The sequence below is a fragment of the Carassius auratus genome, unplaced genomic scaffold (assembly GCF_003368295.1).
Source record: "Carassius auratus strain Wakin unplaced genomic scaffold, ASM336829v1 scaf_tig00046642, whole genome shotgun sequence".
Lineage (NCBI taxonomy): Eukaryota > Metazoa > Chordata > Actinopteri > Cypriniformes > Cyprinidae > Carassius > Carassius auratus.
In genome coordinates this window covers 50,091-68,708 of record NW_020526988.1, presented here as the reverse complement: position 1 = coordinate 68,708, position 18,618 = coordinate 50,091, and the positions used below count along the sequence as shown (strand labels likewise).

General features: G+C 40.0%; 2 protein-coding genes and 1 pseudogene across 2 annotated transcripts; 2 read left to right on the top strand and 1 right to left on the bottom strand.

The window, feature by feature from the left end:
• Positions 1-269: 269 nt before the first annotated feature.
• On the top strand, positions 270-5,777 carry LOC113088633 (PRELI domain containing protein 3B-like). The gene is made up of 6 exons (XM_026255788.1): positions 270-423; positions 2,416-2,584; positions 3,707-3,796; positions 4,114-4,184; positions 4,277-4,379; positions 4,502-5,777. Exons 1-6 carry the CDS (start codon positions 392-394, stop codon positions 4,619-4,621), a joined length of 585 nt encoding a protein of 194 aa, XP_026111573.1. The 5' UTR covers positions 270-391; the 3' UTR covers positions 4,622-5,777.
• A 1,209-nt stretch (positions 5,778-6,986) lies between these two features.
• On the top strand, positions 6,987-12,138 carry LOC113088636 (aurora kinase C-like). Its single transcript, XM_026255789.1, has 9 exons — positions 6,987-7,254; positions 7,508-7,576; positions 7,854-8,109; positions 8,185-8,218; positions 8,544-8,735; positions 10,145-10,283; positions 10,371-10,519; positions 10,659-10,833; positions 10,979-12,138. Exons 2-9 carry the CDS (start codon positions 7,511-7,513, stop codon positions 11,147-11,149), a joined length of 1,182 nt encoding a protein of 393 aa, XP_026111574.1. The 5' UTR covers positions 6,987-7,254; positions 7,508-7,510; the 3' UTR covers positions 11,150-12,138.
• Positions 12,139-14,353: 2,215 nt separating this feature from the next.
• LOC113088635 (vesicular inhibitory amino acid transporter-like) lies at positions 14,354-18,410 on the bottom strand (annotated as a pseudogene).
• Positions 18,411-18,618: the final 208 nt, after the last annotated feature.

Genomic DNA, 18,618 nt, shown 5'->3' with positions numbered 1-18,618 from the left:
GGGGTACGACATTGTTGAAACTAAAAACTAAAAGTGACCTTCTCATGTCACGTGATGAATGAATGAATGACCTCGAGCTCTGCGAGAGAAATGAGGCGGTGTAACCTTTACGCTTTAATTACCTGTACATTATGTGCTCTAGAAACACCTGACGCAACGCTCTCTATCATGTACTGAACTTTAATGGCTGTTCCATTAGTGCGAACATTCTCCGGCAGGGAGATTTTCCATTCAGATTCCGCGGCTCTGATTGGTCGAGCCGCCTCCTTCGCTGGTACGTGTGTCACGGTGGGCGTGGCCTTTGCGTCGGTGTTCTCGAACAAACAGCGGAAGCGGCGGAGTGTCACCGAACAGCGCTCGCGCATTAAACATCTATAATACAACGAGAACCATGAAGATCTGGACGTCAGAACACGTTTTCAAGTGAGTGAAGGTCTTGTTTGTCGGTTTATTGCGTTGGAGTGGTCACGTGAGCGCGTTTAGCGTTTCTGAGGGAAAGGCGCGCCAATGCGTCCAACGGCTTCCTGTCAGCTTAGTTAAAAGATGTTGTTTTTTCAATCTTAACGGTATTTATCCGGTTCTAATGAGGTAACATCATAGTACCAAAAGTGTTAGTAATGCAAATGTTGATTTAGTTACTACTTGCATGCTAAAGCAGTCAGTCAGAATGTGCAGTGAATGACTTTCATCGAAAAAACTGAAGAGTAATCACTAAATATTAATAGTTATAACTATATACTGCAGTTAAAATACTCCGTGTTTGCTGAAATGAATGAGATAAACAGTTATAATGAGTAATTATCGGGTTAGTTACACAATCTAACCGGCACCCATAGACTCGCAAAGAATGACAGATAACTGTTAGCGAGTTTAGCTTCACAGATTTGGATCCTCTTTTCAGTTTGTGTGGAATAAAGGTTGGATTTCATCAGTTTCAGTCCTAATTACTCTACAGAGGTGTCAGTGTAGTTGCTCTGGGTTAGTTGGACACTACTGTAGTGAAGGAATGCGTGAACTCTGACCCCACGTGCCATTGCATAACTCTCCTTGACTGCGAGTGCGAGTGCGCGCGACCTTTTCCCTACATGGACCTCCCGTTACACGTCACGCGTCATGTGACCCGCTGACGGTCTCCCAGGCAACCGTTCTTATGTCGGAATGCAAGAGTTCAGCTGTTTATGTCAGAGCTCCTGCGCAGTCTGGAAAAGTATGGTAATGATTTTATTTTTCCAAGTGTGGAAAAGTATGGAAAAAAGAAAACCGAGTATGGAAAAATCGTCGCACATTAAATGCACACAGAGTCAGTCCATCTCATGTCATGGTTTCTCTGCTGCCTCAAAGGCTGTAAATTACACACCAGGCCTTAATATTGAGGAAAACCACATTTCTCTGTTAATTCATGTGCATCCATTCTCTCATTTTCTTCATAGTAAGATGGCAGTGGTGCACAAATTAATTTGGTTATAGTATATTAAACTAGAAGATATAATGTGTAAGTGAGAAAATATTCCTGTGTGCATGTGTTTCTCAAGGGCACAGAAAACCTTCTTGTGTGCATGCAGAAGTCTGTATGCATGAAATCAATGAAAAACCCCTGAGAAAATCAATATATTTATAGTTGACTGTAATTTGTACCAAATATAAAGCTTGAAAGAATTCTGTATGAACCATTTATGTTCAATATGGTCAGATGATCTTCTGAGAGGAAACTTTTTTTTCCTTTTTGTGTGGATAATTTTGGCAGTATTCACTCAGAAAATAAAGTTTGAGCTCAGATCAATAAGGCCTATAATCAACCCCATTATCTGGTATTAATACTGGATAATATGAAATTCACAAGCAATTTTTGTAAGCTGGTAATTTTTTAACAAGAGCTCCTCAAGGGTAACAAGGTGGCGGAAAAAATTCCCAAAAAGGGCGAAAAATATTTTTGTGAAGTCGTTCTAACGTGTGAGCCAAGTCAGTGAATTTTAGTCTAATCTGATAACATTAACACAACTTAAGGGTTAAATCAGGGTGTCCTTTTGACACTGATGTCAGTTTCATATGGATGTAGAACAGTTATGCATTCTTAATGTTGAAAGTAGACTATCATCAGAAGTTTTTTCTGATGATCGTCTGAAGAAGTGTTTTTGTGGTTGTGATTAAAGCAGTGGTTGAATCAGATGTTCATCAAAGCTCTTCCTGTTTCTGATCTGTCAGTGAATGAACGGCTCGTGATGTCTCGTGGTCACATGGCAGACGTAACGTGGCTCGTGATGGCTTTAACCGGCTCCTCAGTGATCATGTTACGGTTCATTACGGGCGCATTATGTAACACCGTCATATTGCGCTTCAGCTCTAATTAAAGACCCTGAATGTGCACAATGTCTTTGGCTCCCGCAATGCTAACGTTTCTGTTTGTGTCTCACACAGCCATCCGTGGGAAACCGTGACCAAAGCTGCCATGCAGAAGTACCCGAACCCCATGAACCCCAGCGTGTTTGGCGTGGACGTGTTGGACCGTAACGTGGACCAGCAGGGACGGCTTCACAGCAAACGTCTTCTCAGCACTGAATGGGGTCTGCCGTCCATCGTGCGATCGGTACTGACTCCTGCTTTGCTTCTAGATAACAGACTAATCTGATTGCTTGTTTGATTAAATTACATGTTTCATGGAATTAAAGCAAGCAGCTGACATTAACCTCTAAAGCGCAAGGAGCTCTCAGTAGCTCTCTGTTCTCCTCACATTTGGTGGAAAACATTGAGCTAAATCTGAATGAACTCCGAGTTCAGTCCTGCTGGTTTGAGATGTTCCTGTCCCAGCTATGGGAAGACTTCATCTCTTCCTGTCGTGATTCACAGCGGCTGTAGCTTCAGTTCTTCACTGGGTCTGGTTATTCGTCCGCACATGTCGTCCTGGTGTCTGGTTTCTGAATCAAGTGTGACGCGAGTCATCCGGTCGTCCTTGAGCCGTCGCATTCATTCAGACCGTCTGAGGTTATCACGCAACCATAACTTTCCATTATGAGTCCTAGAGCTCCAGTCAGTCTGTTATTAGTACTTCACTAACTCTGCAATAATGAGGAACGGTGGGAATCCAGTTCATGAGATTCTCAATTCCAGGCCTTCAAGTTTATTTCTTTCGCACTTCACACGATACAAGCAGTTTCACAGAAAACACTTGTTACAATGTTACACTCTTTAAATACTTATAACTCTGAGAGAGCAAACACATCTCACTAGATATTAAAGAAAACAAATGAAGGATGTTTCTGATTGTTTCACAGCTGAACTGCACTCAAGACTTTGAGATTACCGTTTCTTTTCCCTCAGCATATTTGATTAATGTTTGCTGTAATTAGTCTCTGGAAGTATTTAAAGAATCAAACCCGTCCGTCCGGCCTGTAAATGAACTCGCTGTTCCGTTGTTTAATTCATTTAGAGTTTTCTTGTTGTTGGAAACGATCACCATAGTGGCGTCTCTTGGAGAAATGAATGAGATCTGAATCATGTTCACATGCTGCTCTTCAGGCTTAGAGTAATGTTCTGTAAATAGAGTCAGTGCTAGTGGAGCTCAAGGTAATGTTACTGGGTTAATTAGAGGTGAGTTCAGGTTTATTAAGCTGACTCAAAATCAAAAATGCCTTCAGATTCCTCTCTCTGTTTGTGCTGTTCAACAATGATTTTTAATAAATGGTTTATTCATCAAGCTGTTTTTCCACAGATCATGGGAAACACTAGGTCATGTACGTACATCCAGGAGCACTCCGTAGTCGATCCCAAAGAGAAAAGCTTTGAGCTGCAGTCCACTAATGTAAGTGATATCATTTATTACGAGGAACACGTGTCTGTACACATGCTGGAACACATCAGCGCATGACATTCATCATCTGAGTCTTCTGTCACACATCCCTGTTCTTCATCCTCTGGCCATCACATAGCATTATAATCCTCATAAATCAAGAACTTTGAGTTTGTGTGATAGAATATCATCTGGAATGAGACGAGAAGTGTCTCTGCGTAATAGAGTTGCATTCTGGGATTGCTGGGAGGGTGTTGGTTTATGTAATGGTTGTAAACAGCATACTCTGAAAGTGTCATACCCATCATGCTCTGCTTTTCTCACCGTAGATCAGCTTCACTAACATCGTGTCAGTGGACGAGCGGCTAGTTTACCGACCGCACCCAGACGACCCGGAGAAGTAAGATTCCTCACGCTTTCTGATCTGATCTGAGTTTGAGTTCCTCCATGAGCTGCTGGTGTAATGTTGTGTTTCTGCTGATGTTCCCGCAGGACCATGCTCACGCAGGAAGCCATCATCTCTGTGAAGGGCGTCAGTCTCAGCAGCTATCTGGAGGGACTCATGGCCTCCACCATCTCCAACAACGCAGGAAAGGTCAGCTAACCCCAACACACTTCACCAATCACTGACCGTTCTGCTTCAGATGGATGTTGATTGTGTAAGAAGTGTGTCTAAAAGAAGCTCCGCTCAGTCTGAGGGTGAATGTGTGTGTGCAGGGTCGTGAGGCGATGGAGTGGGTGATCAGGCGTCTGAACACAGAGATCGAGGAGCTGGCCATCACAGCTAGAGGAACCCTGAGGACACCGATGGCTGCCGCCGCCGTCACCGAGAACTGACCGCTCCTGTCTTCCTCTCTGTCGCCGCTCTTCTCTACACATCCTTCTCCAATGGTGGAACTTCATTCCCGGCGTCCTGAGCATCTACATTAGAAGCTGACGGGACGTCCTGCGGCGGAGAGATGGTCTCGATCGCTGGTGACACACAACACGAAGAAGCGGAAGAGGAGCGCTCATTCACAACAAACCCTCAAACACAGTTTTAATGAATCAGTGTAATGGGACAGACCCATGCTCTCTGATGAAATGATGGAAGAGGAACGTATGCCAAACCAATCAGCTCTGTTACACGGGACTCTGAGGACACAGCTGTTTAACACACTTGAAAACTGTTAGGAATATTATAACTTATCTTTATTATTATTATTATACTAGTAACACTTAATACAAGCGGCAAGGAAGGGAACAAACATATCCAGAGTAGATTTGGAGGACCATCGCAGATGAAACGCTGAGCACTGAAGAGATGTCACATGACCAGCATCATCAGGAATGTTTCTTATAATGTTTATATATTCAGTAGTGAACCACAGGGATCCAGACGTGAGGGGAAATGTGTGTTTGAGGAGGATGAAATACATTCTATTTATTTATTTATATTTTGTAGTTTTATGTTATTTCATGCGTCCACAAATCACAGCTTCAGCATCTTCATCATCAGCGCTTGGAAACACTCGTCTGTGTTTGGTAAATGTGATGGTGGAGATGCTTCAGCACAGAAACCTGTTTCTCCTTCTCAGAAGATCTGTGTGTTTGGTTTACTTGAGCTGGAATAAATACAACGACTGCATTTAAACAACTTATTTATACTGAAAGTATGTTTGTTACTGGCATATTTAGTATTATATCAAATAAAGCAGCTTGGTGCAAAAGTTGACATAATTTAGGAATGTCTGAAGTGTTTTAGAGTTGGCCGGTACTGATCTCTCTTCTTCATTTGTTCTCCGAACACAGACAAAACTGTTTACAGATGTTGAAATGAAGAATCATACGAATTCATACATGCTGCTTTGTTTATAATGGTTCCTAAATAGGGTCGTATTTACTTGCTTTAAAGACGCTTTGCCAATTTTGAGATAAATAACGAGATGTCTTGTTAAGAAAGTAAAATAAATATTAGTTGTGAACTTCAATAAACAGAGCCTCTAACACAAGCATTCTGTATTTTTTTTATCCATCTATGTTTTCTTTTATTTATTATAAGAATCTTGACCCATGAAAACTAACATGTAAATGTATTATGAATCAATTCTGGTCAAACTAATTTTTGTCATATTTCATTAACTGTTTTGATAGACTTTGAAAATAGAACAAATTTTAGAGACAGAACAACAGGCGGAGGAGTTGAGAGAGATTTGTGTGTGGTAGAATTAGTTGAATAATTAAAAACTATTTGATAGCAGAAACATGCTTCTTTCTGCCAAGACCAATCCTTCTGAATTATGTTTGATCAAAATAATTTCAATATAAGTATTTTATAACCGCATATGTCATATCCATGTACACTGCACTCTGATGCTTTTTTCAAGATTCTTTGATTAATAAAAAGCATTTACTTAAAATAGAAATCAGTACTGTTAAAAATATGGCGTCAGCTGATTTTTTTCTTTCTATTTTTGAAAGAAATTACTACTTTCATTCAGCAAGGATGTGTTAAATTGATAAAAAGTGACTGTAAAGACTCACATTGTAAGAAAATATTTATATTTTAAATGAATACTCCTCTTTTTTAACTTTTCATTCCTCAAAGAATCTTGAAAAAGTATGGAAGGTTCCAGAAAGGTATTAACCCTTCAAAAATGTTTCCAGCACTGATAAATCATCATATTATTCTGATTTCTGAAGATCATGTGACACTGAAGACTGGAGGAAGCTGAAAATACAGATAAATAAATGATATTTAAAGCATTTTAAATTGCTTTTTTTTTTTTTTGATAAAATAAATGCAGCCTTGATGAGCAGAAGATATATATATACTTGTTTTCAACTTTTGAACGGTGATTTTTAAAAATTACATTTAATATTAATTTGTAAATGTCATATATTTTAATGTAATATATTTGGATACAGTGCAACATTAATTTTTGGCTCACGCTCCTGGATCTATTTTTAGTAGTTATGGCTACACTGATCTGATGGTCACTTTATAGAGTATAAATATGATATAATAAAGACTCAGTTGTGTGTGATGATCTTTAGCGCCACCTACTGGTCATTTCCGCCCTCCAACGATACTTTTTATTCCCGGCTTCGCTTGCGTCACATGACGAATTCTCCAGCAACCAATAGGATTCCAGTTTGCAGCTCCATCTGACCAATCAAAAATCAGATAATTTTTAAAGGTATTTAAAAGTGGGATATTTGAAATTAAACAGGCCAGTTCCGCTGCCGCTGAGGAGGAGCGCTTCATCCTCTTCAGGAATCAACAGAAATAAATACATATATATTATTATTGTTTTTTTTCATTATTAAAACGCACACACGGCTGGTTTATCGAATGGTTACAGGTTATTAAAACGGCGAGGTGGAAATCGTCGTGTTTCCGTCGGATTTGAGGAGGATTTCTGCTGTGGAAACGACTAAACGCTTCATTATTGACACTTTCATTTCTTTAAAGCTTTTCATTTTAAAAGGTTCGTTGTTTTAAATTTGATCTGCTAAATGAATAAATGTAAATAGATTTGAGTTATCAACATGCGTTTCGATGGGAACGTTATTCTGAACGGGTGCCGTCGTGCGTCAGGGCCTCAATCCTTACATTTGTTCTTTATTAGTCTGAATGTTATTGTAGTTTAGTTAATAATGTGGTGAAGGTGTTTTGTGTGTCTCTGTGTGTGTGAAATGCGTTTATTATATTTAATCAAATATTATGTCGTTTAAACTCAGAATATGGAAACTGCTGCAAGAAACAAATCGAGCAAAGGCCTGAAGATCCAACCTCCTGAGAACGAGAAGGTATTTGAGACGATATGGTTATAAACTTGTGTGTTTATTCTCCAGATGTAAACATATTGCAATCGTCTATTAACCGGAATTAAAATTTGAATATTTAAATAATATTATATTTAATATACTATTTTCTGTGCCGTCAGATCACACGTTTATAATAAAAAAATGATAAAAGAAAAGTGTTATATTTTTATTTTGTATTTTTTGCAATGGTCTAGCTGTCAAAATCATTTAAAAGTTGTAGCTGTTTTTGATGCATGTATGTTGTGTTCCTGTTCTGCAGGTTTCTGCCGGTGGACCCAAGAGAGTTCCGGTGACCCAGAGCGCTCAGAAGCCCGTGTTGACGTCGAACACGCGTGTTCTCGGCTCAGCACACGGACCGCAGCGCATCCAGCGCAAGCCCATCGGAGTCTCTGTTCCTGTGAAACACACACGTCCCGGAGACCAGAACCTTGATCCAGAGCCACTCCAAACACCAACACAGAGCAAACCTCAGCCAACGAAATCTCCTGAACCCAGTAAACAGAACAGACTCCAGCGTAAGAGCCTCTTCTGATCTTATAACACTACATCACTCTGAAAACATCATAATCACTCTTTCTGTTGCTCTCCAGAAACTCCTTCCGCTGGAACATCCAGTAATGCCAAGTAAGTCATTTACAGTTTAGATTTTCTATCATGTTAATTCAAGTATTCACACTTAAAAGTGCACCTCAAAGCCACTTTAATATGAGGGAGAAACATTTTTTGGTCTATTTTGCTTCCATAACATGTCATCTTCCAGACTAATGGAAAGAAAACACTTGGAATACATTTAAGTGATTATTTTATTAAACTTTTAATTTCAAATGCAGTCCATATCTTTGCTCTAGATAGAATAGAAGCTCTATTTCCAAAAACACGTCTGAGTTGGAGCATGAAATCACAGGCGACGGCTGATGGGAATTATAATTATAATGTGTCTGTTCTCTAGGAAAGCGTGGAGTTTGGAGAATTTCGACATCGGAAGAGCTCTGGGCAAAGGCAAGTTTGGGAGTGTGTATCTGGCCAGGGAACGCCAGACCAAGTTCATCCTGGCACTCAAAGTCCTGTTCAAAACTCAGCTGGAGAAAGCTGGAGTGGAGCACCAGCTGCGGAGAGAAGTGGAGATCCAGTCACATCTCCGGTACCAGCTGCATGCTTTTATCACTCGTTAGACTCGTTTCTCATCGAACTGAATCTAGGAGCATTTGCTAACTTCAGCGCTGAGTAGAGTTGGTTCAAACGCACTAAATTATGTCAGAATAACCAGTCGGTTTTGTGAATGTGAATGGTAAAAAAGGAAAACTAATTTGGGTTTGGTCTTAACATGACCGCAGCCTAATAAACCTGTTTCTGTCTGTCATTAATGTTAGAGAACAAAAGAGAAAAATTAATTTATTGATCTTCCCTGAGTAACTTTTGTAACTTAAGAATTAATCTGTTTTTTTTTTTGTTTTTTTTAGAAGAAAACTATGCAGTGCTATTTTACATTTGATTATATTTTACGTTTTTTTTGGTTGTATTTACTTTAATTTGCTTATTTTTTTCTTAATTTCATTACTGACTGTTTAATTGTTTTAAATGTTCAACCTTTTTAACAAAAATACCACAATGTAAATGTTTTAGGCTGCTGATTTTTAGGGATTTAACGATTCACTTAACTCATGATTTGATTCGATTCAGTTTTTTTTTTTTTTTTTTTTTTTTTTTTTTACAAAATGATATTTAAGACAAATTATAAATTTAAATGTCCTTTTTTATTACTGCTTGGATGAAATGCTGCACGTTTCTTTGTGAAATTGAAATATAACACCATAATATTATACTTCAAAAGCACTTGCATATTATTTCTCTTTTGTTGATTTTGGTTGTTTCTATTGTCTTCGTTTTTAAGTCGCTTTGGATATAATCATCTGCTAAATGACAATTTAAATATAATGTAAATAACAAAACTAAATTGAACTTTTAAAACAAGTTACAAATCAAATAAGACGCAAATAAGAGAAAAATCTTATCATATAAACAACATAAGGCTTTGTCTGTTCTCTTTCCATTTTAAAATGAGAGGCAACCACTGAATTTTAATCAACAAAAATGCTACCTGTGTTCAACAGGAGCAGTTTTTAATCTAAATTAGTTTAAATTTGAAGCAAAAACAGAATGGTTTGACTTCAGTTTTGTGAAATTACATAAAAATATCTGTATGAAAGCGAAACCGCAGACGAGCTGAACGAGACGCAGATCCACTCTCTGCCAGCAGGTGGAGCTTAAAGTGTTTCCTTGGTTACTGCTGTAAACAAAGCAGTGCTGCACTTATGAACAGCAGTGATAGTGTTTCCTTGGTTACCACTGTAAACAAAGCAGCCTGTGCGTCATACAGAGGCAAGATGAAAAGGAAAAAATACCATCTAAACTTTTCTACTGAAAAGTTTTTACTTTTACTGATTTTTTTTGTTCATGGTATTCAGCTGCAACGACATTTGGCCAAAAATAATAAATATGCTTTATCTAAATCTGTGTGTGTTGTGAAGTGAACTCACTGTCTCCTTTCAGACATCCCAATATCCTGCGTCTCTACGGTTATTTCCACGACGCGGCACGTGTTTATCTGATCCTGGAGTTCGCTCCTAAAGGAGAGCTGTATGGAGAGCTCCAGCGCTGCAGGACGTTCGATGACCAGCGGAGTGCCACGGTCAGAAACCACTGAGCGCTGTGTGTTTGAATGATCATGATTAATACATTTAGACTGATAACATCTCATAATAATGTCTGCTTGCAGTATATAATGGAGCTTGCAGATGCTCTGAGCTACTGTCACTCAAAGAACGTGATTCACAGAGACATCAAACCTGAAAACCTCCTGCTGGGGGCCAACGGAGAGCTGAAGATCGCAGACTTCGGATGGTCCGTCCACACACCCTCCTCCAGGTCAGTCCTCTACTTGAATAATCATAACTTTGGTGGTCTTCATGCCAGTGTTTGTTTCATTTATCATTGAAGTGCAGCATATTGTCAGTATTTGGGTGTTGGTGTATGGTTAATGTGTGTTTTATCATGTGTCTGTCAGGAGGTCGACGCTGTGCGGTACGCTGGACTATCTTCCTCCAGAGATGATTGAAGGCAAAACGCATGACGAGAAAGTGGATCTGTGGAGTCTAGGAGTGCTCTGCTATGAGTTTCTGGTTGGCCACCCACCTTTCGAAACAAAGAGCCATGATGAAACGTACCGCAAGATTTCTAGAGTAAGTGAAATCGTCATAAACTTCCACTAGCTTTGCACATAATCCTGAGTCTGTCTGATGTGAATGTGTGATTATGTCTCATAGGCTTTTACTGCTGTCTCGATTGATTCAGGTGTTCACACGTCCCATGTCTGTTTCTCTCCAGGTTGAGTTCACGTATCCGTCTCACGTGAGCGAGGGCAGTCGAGATTTGATCGGCAGACTGCTGAAGCACAACCCCATGCATCGGCTCCCCATCCAGAGCGTCTTGGAGCACCCATGGGTGCTGGAGAACTCCTCCAAGAAACCAACCCCTCGCACGCCAACCAGCAGCTGAGGACCAGATTCAACAAAACAGACTCATGTGGCAGTAATGCGTCTGATCTTTGCTACCGCTCTTGGGAATAACTTTATGACTTGTATGTTGTTTTTTGTGTTTTATTGTTAACCAGTGTTGGGGGTAACTCATTACAAGTTACTCGAGTTACGTAATCAGATTACTTTTATCAAGTAACTTGTGAAGTCCACTTTTTGAGTGAAATCGGGAGTAAGATGTTACTTTTAGTTTTAGAATAAATGTAAACATGCATTAATTCATCTCACACACAAAAAGAAAATCTTAATTTAGTTTTCTTCAAAATTAATAAAAACAGTTAAAAGCAACTCTGAATTTGAGTCAAAGAAAACCTTTTTGTATTTAATAACATATTAACCAATTTGCTGCTGACTTTTGATCCAATTCAACCATAGTAATAAGCAAAAATTACACAAGATAAACTAACATTTATTGCTGAACTTTCTTCTTCTGTGTTCTACTGTACAGACTTGAATTTACATTTCCTACAATCTGAGGATTTTGTTGCGAAAGGGCTTTTACCTTTGCCAAAAATATAACTTTTTACAATAATAAACGTAAGCCCAGCCCATATTTAAAAGTAACGCAAAAAGTAATGTAATGCATTACTTTTAGTACAAAGTAACTAAGTAACGCAATATTGTAATGCACTACTTTTAAAAGTAACTTTCCCAACACTGCTGTTAACACGCTACAATTTACATGCATTTGTAAATATGTAATAAAGACACAGATTGTAAAGTTTTAACCATTACTTGAATCCGAATCAGAATGAGCTTTATTGTATGTTTACACATACGAGGAATTTGTTTTAGTGACAGGAGCTCCACTGAGCAACAGAATGATGAAACAGTATAAATGTGAATGAAACCAGAAATGTTCTTTTATTATAACTTTTGAGGATCTCAATATAGAACTTAATGTATTTCACTTTTTGTGTATGGGAATAAATTTCTTTAAGATAAAATATACTCCTGAATGTCCTTTTTTATTTTTATATTAAATAATGGATATTCTGATAATACTCAATTATCAATTTATGTTTCATATTGTCAAGTCTGCTTTATTGTCAGTTCTTACACATGTACAGTAAATACATGGTGCATACAGATATTGGTTTTTATCACTGGTTAAATACTGACTTGTAAACTGTTTATAACCCACCACAGAAGAAGGAATGGCAAAGGAGCTAATGCTTTGCAAACAGAAGTTTTTCTTTCAATCGAATCTCATTGGTGCCATTGTTGCCAACTAATTGGGGAAGTTGCTAAAGGCAGATTGATTTGTTGCTAAATGACGTTATGATGTCATCGCGTGATGACATTTTATCATAAATGTGCATAATATTATTGACCAAATGGAACTATCAACTTAATGCACATTTGATGTTTGTACTGTTAGGCGTCTTTCTCCATCTCCATCCAGATTGGTGTTGCTTGGCTTGCTAGCTGTTCAATGGTTTCCTCATGTAATTTAGAAGAAAATCTGTGGCTTTTTATAATTTGAGTCACTTTAAAAAGTTGCCTTTTTTTAAGCTAAATTTGTTGCTATGTGTTTTTGGGGAAAAAAAAGTTGCTAGGGTAGTCTGAAAAGTTGCTAAATTAGCAACAAAACTGCTAAGTTGTCAACAGTGGTTGGCGCTTTCGCATGTTCAAAATTCGCGCCACACGAAGTGACCGTTGACGTTTGTAAATTTAAATCTGCACGCGTGAGATTTTAAACTCGGATTCTCAGCGAATAACTTCGTGAATTTCTATTAATGCTTAATTTTATAGTGTTTACTTAAAGTATGATAGGCTTTCATCCATGGGGACTTTAAACTCAGGACATTATGCTATTTATCTCTCCCAATTGTGTTAATTGACACGGTTGGAGCGACAATGAGGGTGAGTAAATACAGATTTATTTAATTTCCGTTCGTTTTGTCAATCGCAAACAATCTTTTAACAAAATGGTATTATAATCTGACATTTTTTTGTTGTGAGACACGGTTAACAACACATTAGCATTGCAGTCCATGTGAATAAAACCGTTAACGTAAATGTTTGCTCTTTATGAACCCAAAGATCTTCGTTTTGAAACTCAAACGGTCCATTATAGCGGCTGTAGTTCCAGAACCCTGTGAAGTGCTAAAAGTGTTTCTGTACAGCACTCTCGTATGGTTTTCGGCAGTATTTCATGTTTCCTCCAGGTGGCGCTATTAGCTCAGTCTCTCATGCATCGCGGGGTCCAGTAAAGAGAAAATGGCTCCTCTGGTTGAACTCGAATTCCCATCATGCACCACGAACGACATTTGCCAAAATTTTCCACACGAGTTCGTTACGTTAATATTGAAACAGTCTAAAAATAATCCTCAGACAATGATGATGCGAAACATTGTCATCCATAATTATTCTGTGCATATATAAAATCTACAAAACTACAATATTGTGTAAATAATCTTTTTGAAATATCTTATCCATTATATATATATATATATATACATATATACACACATTTCTTCCTATAGATTTTTACTGTCTACACGGTTTGATTTTTTTTCTTTTGTTAAGGCGCGCGCACGCACACAAACCATAAGAAATCTCTGCATCTCTGTATTTTCTTTCTTTTTTTATTTATTTATTCCATATTAGCCCCAGTAACGTAGAAGCACTGCGTCCAGATGTCAGACTGTGTGTTCGCATGTTGTTTTCTGCGGAATCAGAGCCGAGAGCAAAAATCTGTCGCACATTTTCTGTTTGAGTTCACTTCATTCTGTTATTGCTGTTGCTCCGTATGAAACACGAATGACAAGTTGCTTTTACTTTTTGCATTATCATTTATTTAATAAATACAACATGTAATGCATTTATTAACTGCGGTCATTATTTTTCAGATTGTAATACTGAATTAAAACTGCCCATTTTCGATCAGCAGTAGCAGTTTATTTGTCTATTTCAGGAATTATAAGAAAATAGGATTCTTGAAAATGCATTTGCCCATTTAACAAGAATAATTGTATATGTGATGTGGTTTAATATGTGAACCCCTGTTTATGATGGATGTGCTGTCTTTAAATAAATCTCTGAGAGCTGGACTCGACTGATTTATTGTTTTGTAGATTTATTCTCTTTTGAAAGGAAAAAGAAGTACGGGTTTCATTTTTTTTTCTTCTTCCATATCACACAAAACCAAAACAAACAGTTGTACAATATAATTTCACGCGTTTCTTTATTCTTCAATATATTCATTTTCACGATATATGATAACGATTTTGTGATATACATTCCATCTTTTAAACCACAATAACACAACACACACGGTTTTATAACATTTCCACAGCACCCATTGGATTGCACAAAATGAAAAAAATGTCTTATGCAAGTCCCTTGATTTCGATCCAACGACGTTATAATAAATCTCACCGAGGGGAACATGAACATTATTAATAGTTTTAAATCACGACATTTGATACCCGATAAACAACGCTTTGCTCAAAATTTTGTTATTTGAGTTGGTGGATTTTTATATTTTCCATGATTTCTTCTGGAATTTCGTTTTCCTTTTCACTGTCTTCACGTCCAGCGACTCTTTCTTGTTCGTTATTCGATGTCTTGTAAAAATACGTGTCTCTTTGTATGTTTTCTGACAAAGAGCAATTGAAACGCAACGTGTGAATAAAACCCTTGTTTTCTTCTGAATATCTCTAATACTGCATGGACATCATACGATCAAAATGCATAGATAAATACTTCTATTCACCGTCCAGTATGCTGCCATTATTAATATTATTATTATTTTCTATCTTGTGCTCCGTTTTGGTTTAGTAAATGCAAACGATAATAATCAAGAATTAAATGTGTCCCCATCTCGAATTAAGGAAAACCCATTAATTTATTTGAAACGTATTCTACTGTGTTTATTGCCATGGCGTTGGTGTTTTTGTTCTTTAGCGTGTATTGCAGATCGTACAGAGGAGGTTTCCTCTCTCACAGCATTGCTTTGCTTTGCTCAGTCTTGCACTCAGATGCAATGAAATGGTTTCTTCCTCGATTCCTGTGGAGTCGGGCCAAACCAAAGCCCAAATAAATTCACTTATAAACCAATTTCTCACTTAACAACAAAAATATAGATTTGCTCTGGTATCTATTTGTGTAACGCGCTGCTGTCCAAGGCATTTCTCATGAGTAAAGATTTGCATTTGCACTGATTTGTTTATTGTGTGTTAAGCTCAGATTTAAATGATCCTGGGTTAAATGCTTTTGTATTTTATTTATCTTCTCTGGGGGAAACTTATCGGTTTGGTTATCAATATGTGGGATGCATAACACTTATCACCAAAAAAAAAAAAAACCACTGGTCATTTTCCAGACTAATCGGACAGGTTGTATTTGTACGCCTCGATCAGGCCCTCGACGGAATGGATGAAGCCGGAAATACTGCATATACCCCCAATCACAAATATGGCGACGTCGAAGAAGACCTGATGCCACAAGAGCTTTCTCCACAACAACTTGAGATGGAATAAGCTGGGGAGGAGAAAGCACAGACCCGCGCCCGTCAGGCTGCCCGTCAGACCCATGAGGAGCGCGAAGTGTGGCACATAAATAGCCATGAGCATAGTGAACACAACTAGTGCACAGCGGAGCGAAAGACCCCATGATTTGAGACGCCCGTCGCCCCCGTAGCAATCCGGGAAAACGCACGCCCTCCGTCTTGGAAGAAAGTCTTTTCTAGGACCTCCACAGCGGCGAAGAACGGTAGCGGGTACGAAAGCAGTGCCTTGGACACCAAGAAGAGGTTAACGACGGCTCTGATGCCAGATGGGAGGTTGTCGGTGATCACCTCCTTGGTTTCGTCGGCCCACGTCAAATAAGCCACCAGGGCGAACAGGCCTTTGAGGATGCAGGCAGCGATGTGAGTCCAGTTCATCATGCAGTGGAACTCGCTGGGCTTCTGCATGTTCCCCTCCAGCGAAGGCAGGAAGATCTGGGAGGTGTAGCTGAAGACGATGATGCCGATGGAGATGGGGAACTTCTTGACGTCGATGTAGAACTTCACCTTGTCCCAGGCCCAGTCTCGCGCCCTGGACAGACAGTAGGCGATCACTAGGATGTTGATGACGAAGTGCGCGAGGGTGCAGAGCAAGCTGAACTTGGACACAGCTTTGAGGTTCTTGAGGAAGGCGCAGGGCAGAAGAGCAACGGTGGCGATGATGGCCCAAGACCTCTGGGACACGGGGAAGTTGGGGAAGCTGTTGTACATCAGGTTTCCGCTCACCACGACGTATAAAATGCAGGTCATGACCAGCTCGATGATTTGAGCTACGTTGACGATGTGACCTCCCAGTGCGGGGAAGCGTGGCGCGCAGCATGCGTTAGCAATATCCACATACGAGTCTCTCACTCGTACCAACTGGCCGTCTTCGTTTTCTTCGTAGAGGCAAGCGATGAGGATTTTCCCCGTGTAGCAGCACACGACAGCGGCGAATATAATGAGGAACAGTCCGAGATATCCTCCGTGGAGAATGGCGTAGGGTAACCCGAGAACAAACATGCCCTGGGGAGATATAACAGAACACACGTTTACTCAATTCACCCATGCATTCTGTTCTATTCTAGACAGTTATACCAATAATGGTCTTAGTGTTTTTGGTGTCACGTTTTTGTTTTTTTATGGACTTGTGAATTTGAAAGGTTGTGTGGGGCTCTGTTGAGGGAATGCGCCATCATCAGCTTCTACATTCACTGCAGGTTTGATGGAGCATTAGAAATGCAGCTGAATTCAGTCCGACATTCCATTTGCTGTGAGCAAAGTCACGCTCACCTCATTGTGTCGTCATCAGGATTAATCAAATGGGCAGGGAGTCACGTCACTGACGTCACTCTTGATATTAATAGCTGCAATTGCGCACGATTTAGTATATGAGGTTTTATTGTTTAAGTATGCGTTTTTTTCCATTATCCAAAAGTTATTTTTTAGCCAACATTTTGGAACGGGTTTTCAATCGTAAATTGTAATGGGGACATGCAAACCTCAGTATAGAAATGCATATTGAATGGACTGGTTGAATGTTGTTTTATAAAGCTCAACTCGTTGATAAAGGTCCTTTAATATCAGTCAGATCCCCCGTGACGCGACACCAGCTCAAGAAAAATCTACGCCATTAAAGAAACGTTTTGCTTCACAGAGGACTAACCCTTTAAAAAACGTGTGTGTGTATGTATATAGTTTGGAAAGCGTTTCCACGTAACATTTCCATATTGATTAATACTAAAAACTTTAGAATGTGATTATTTATATCTACATACATCGCCATGACGCGTAATGCCTCCTCACCTGGATCGCATTGGTCACGTTCCATCCTGCTTCCCAAGCTGTGATTCTTGGCTTGTCCGGGCTGCCTAATTCAGAGCAGAGTCCTCCGTCTTTGGACGCGGAGGGCGGCGGACCCGTTCCATCCCTCTGGTAATGACTGTCCCCCTCGCCCCCCGTTTCCTCGCCGCCCTCTCCACCCATTTGCTCGCTTTTAACGATGTCCATTTGAAGCCCCTGCCTGTGGTCATAGTCCAGATCATCGCAGTCGACGAAGCCCAAAGCCTCCTCGTCGGTGGCGGCCTGGAAGCCCAGTCTGGCGAACATCCCACTCACCTTCGCCTGAGACTTATTGGTGACCGTGGTGGCCGCGTTGGACAGCTTGTTAGAGATCTTGCTTCTAATTACCGTAGCCATGATTGCTCTCCTAAATGACACTGGTGTTCAAATACCTCTACAAATGTTTTTCTGGATATATCGAATTTAGAGTGCGACCGGAGCTCTTTGTCTGCGCATCAACGGAGCGAGAAGAGAACTGACTCTTGTGGTGACGCGTATTCGTTATCTCCACTTGTGACTGAAATCACGCCTGGTGTTTTTGCTTATTCCGTGGTTCATGTCACTTTCAGACGTAGATGATGCCTGGCACCTGCATCCTGTTCGCCAGCTCCTCTCTCTTTTTTCTCCGGACTCTGATGCGCGCTTCCCAGGCGAGACCAAGTTTAATGTCCGGTGCGTAAAGGAGAGCGCTCGCGGATTTTTCCGTTCTCTGTATCCGTGGCACGGCGTCGAATCCTGCGATTCAGTGGCCGTCGCTGATGCCAATGCGGTCCACGGGAGCTCGGGGGTGTTGAGAGAGAGGCACGTGTCACCGTCAGCCTGCCAATGCCGCGCGCGCGTCTCCGGCTCCGAGTGCGCGCGCTACTCCGCACCGACAAAAAACTGGGTAAAGATTTGCTGCATTTCTAGGGGAGGTGCTTGCAGGACCCCATCCTCCTCTCCACTCTCATTATGCCCAATATTCTTGGTCACAACACCCAATGGCATCCGGGGTCTCTTATGTTGCATAACTTTACGAATATATAAACCATCTCCACGCATCGTACGAGGTCTTACATGGACACTACAAGTGTTCTAGAAATATTCTTGTTGTGTTT

Excerpts from the sequence above, each read along its gene's own strand:
- LOC113088633 (XM_026255788.1), top strand. The coding sequence starts at position 392 with ATGAAGATCTGGACGTCAGAACACGTTTTCAA. Across the intron at positions 2,585-3,706 it reads TGCCGTCCATCGTGCGATCG|ATCATGGGAAACACTAGGTC; the intron begins GTACTGACTCCT and ends GTTTTTCCACAG. Across the intron at positions 3,797-4,113 it reads TTGAGCTGCAGTCCACTAAT|ATCAGCTTCACTAACATCGT; the intron begins GTAAGTGATATC and ends TTCTCACCGTAG.
- LOC113088636 (XM_026255789.1), top strand. The coding sequence starts at position 7,511 with ATGGAAACTGCTGCAAGAAACAAATCGAGCAAAGGCCTGAAGATCCAA. Across the intron at positions 7,577-7,853 it reads AACCTCCTGAGAACGAGAAG|GTTTCTGCCGGTGGACCCAA; the intron begins GTATTTGAGACG and ends CCTGTTCTGCAG. Across the intron at positions 10,284-10,370 it reads ATGACCAGCGGAGTGCCACG|TATATAATGGAGCTTGCAGA; the intron begins GTCAGAAACCAC and ends GTCTGCTTGCAG.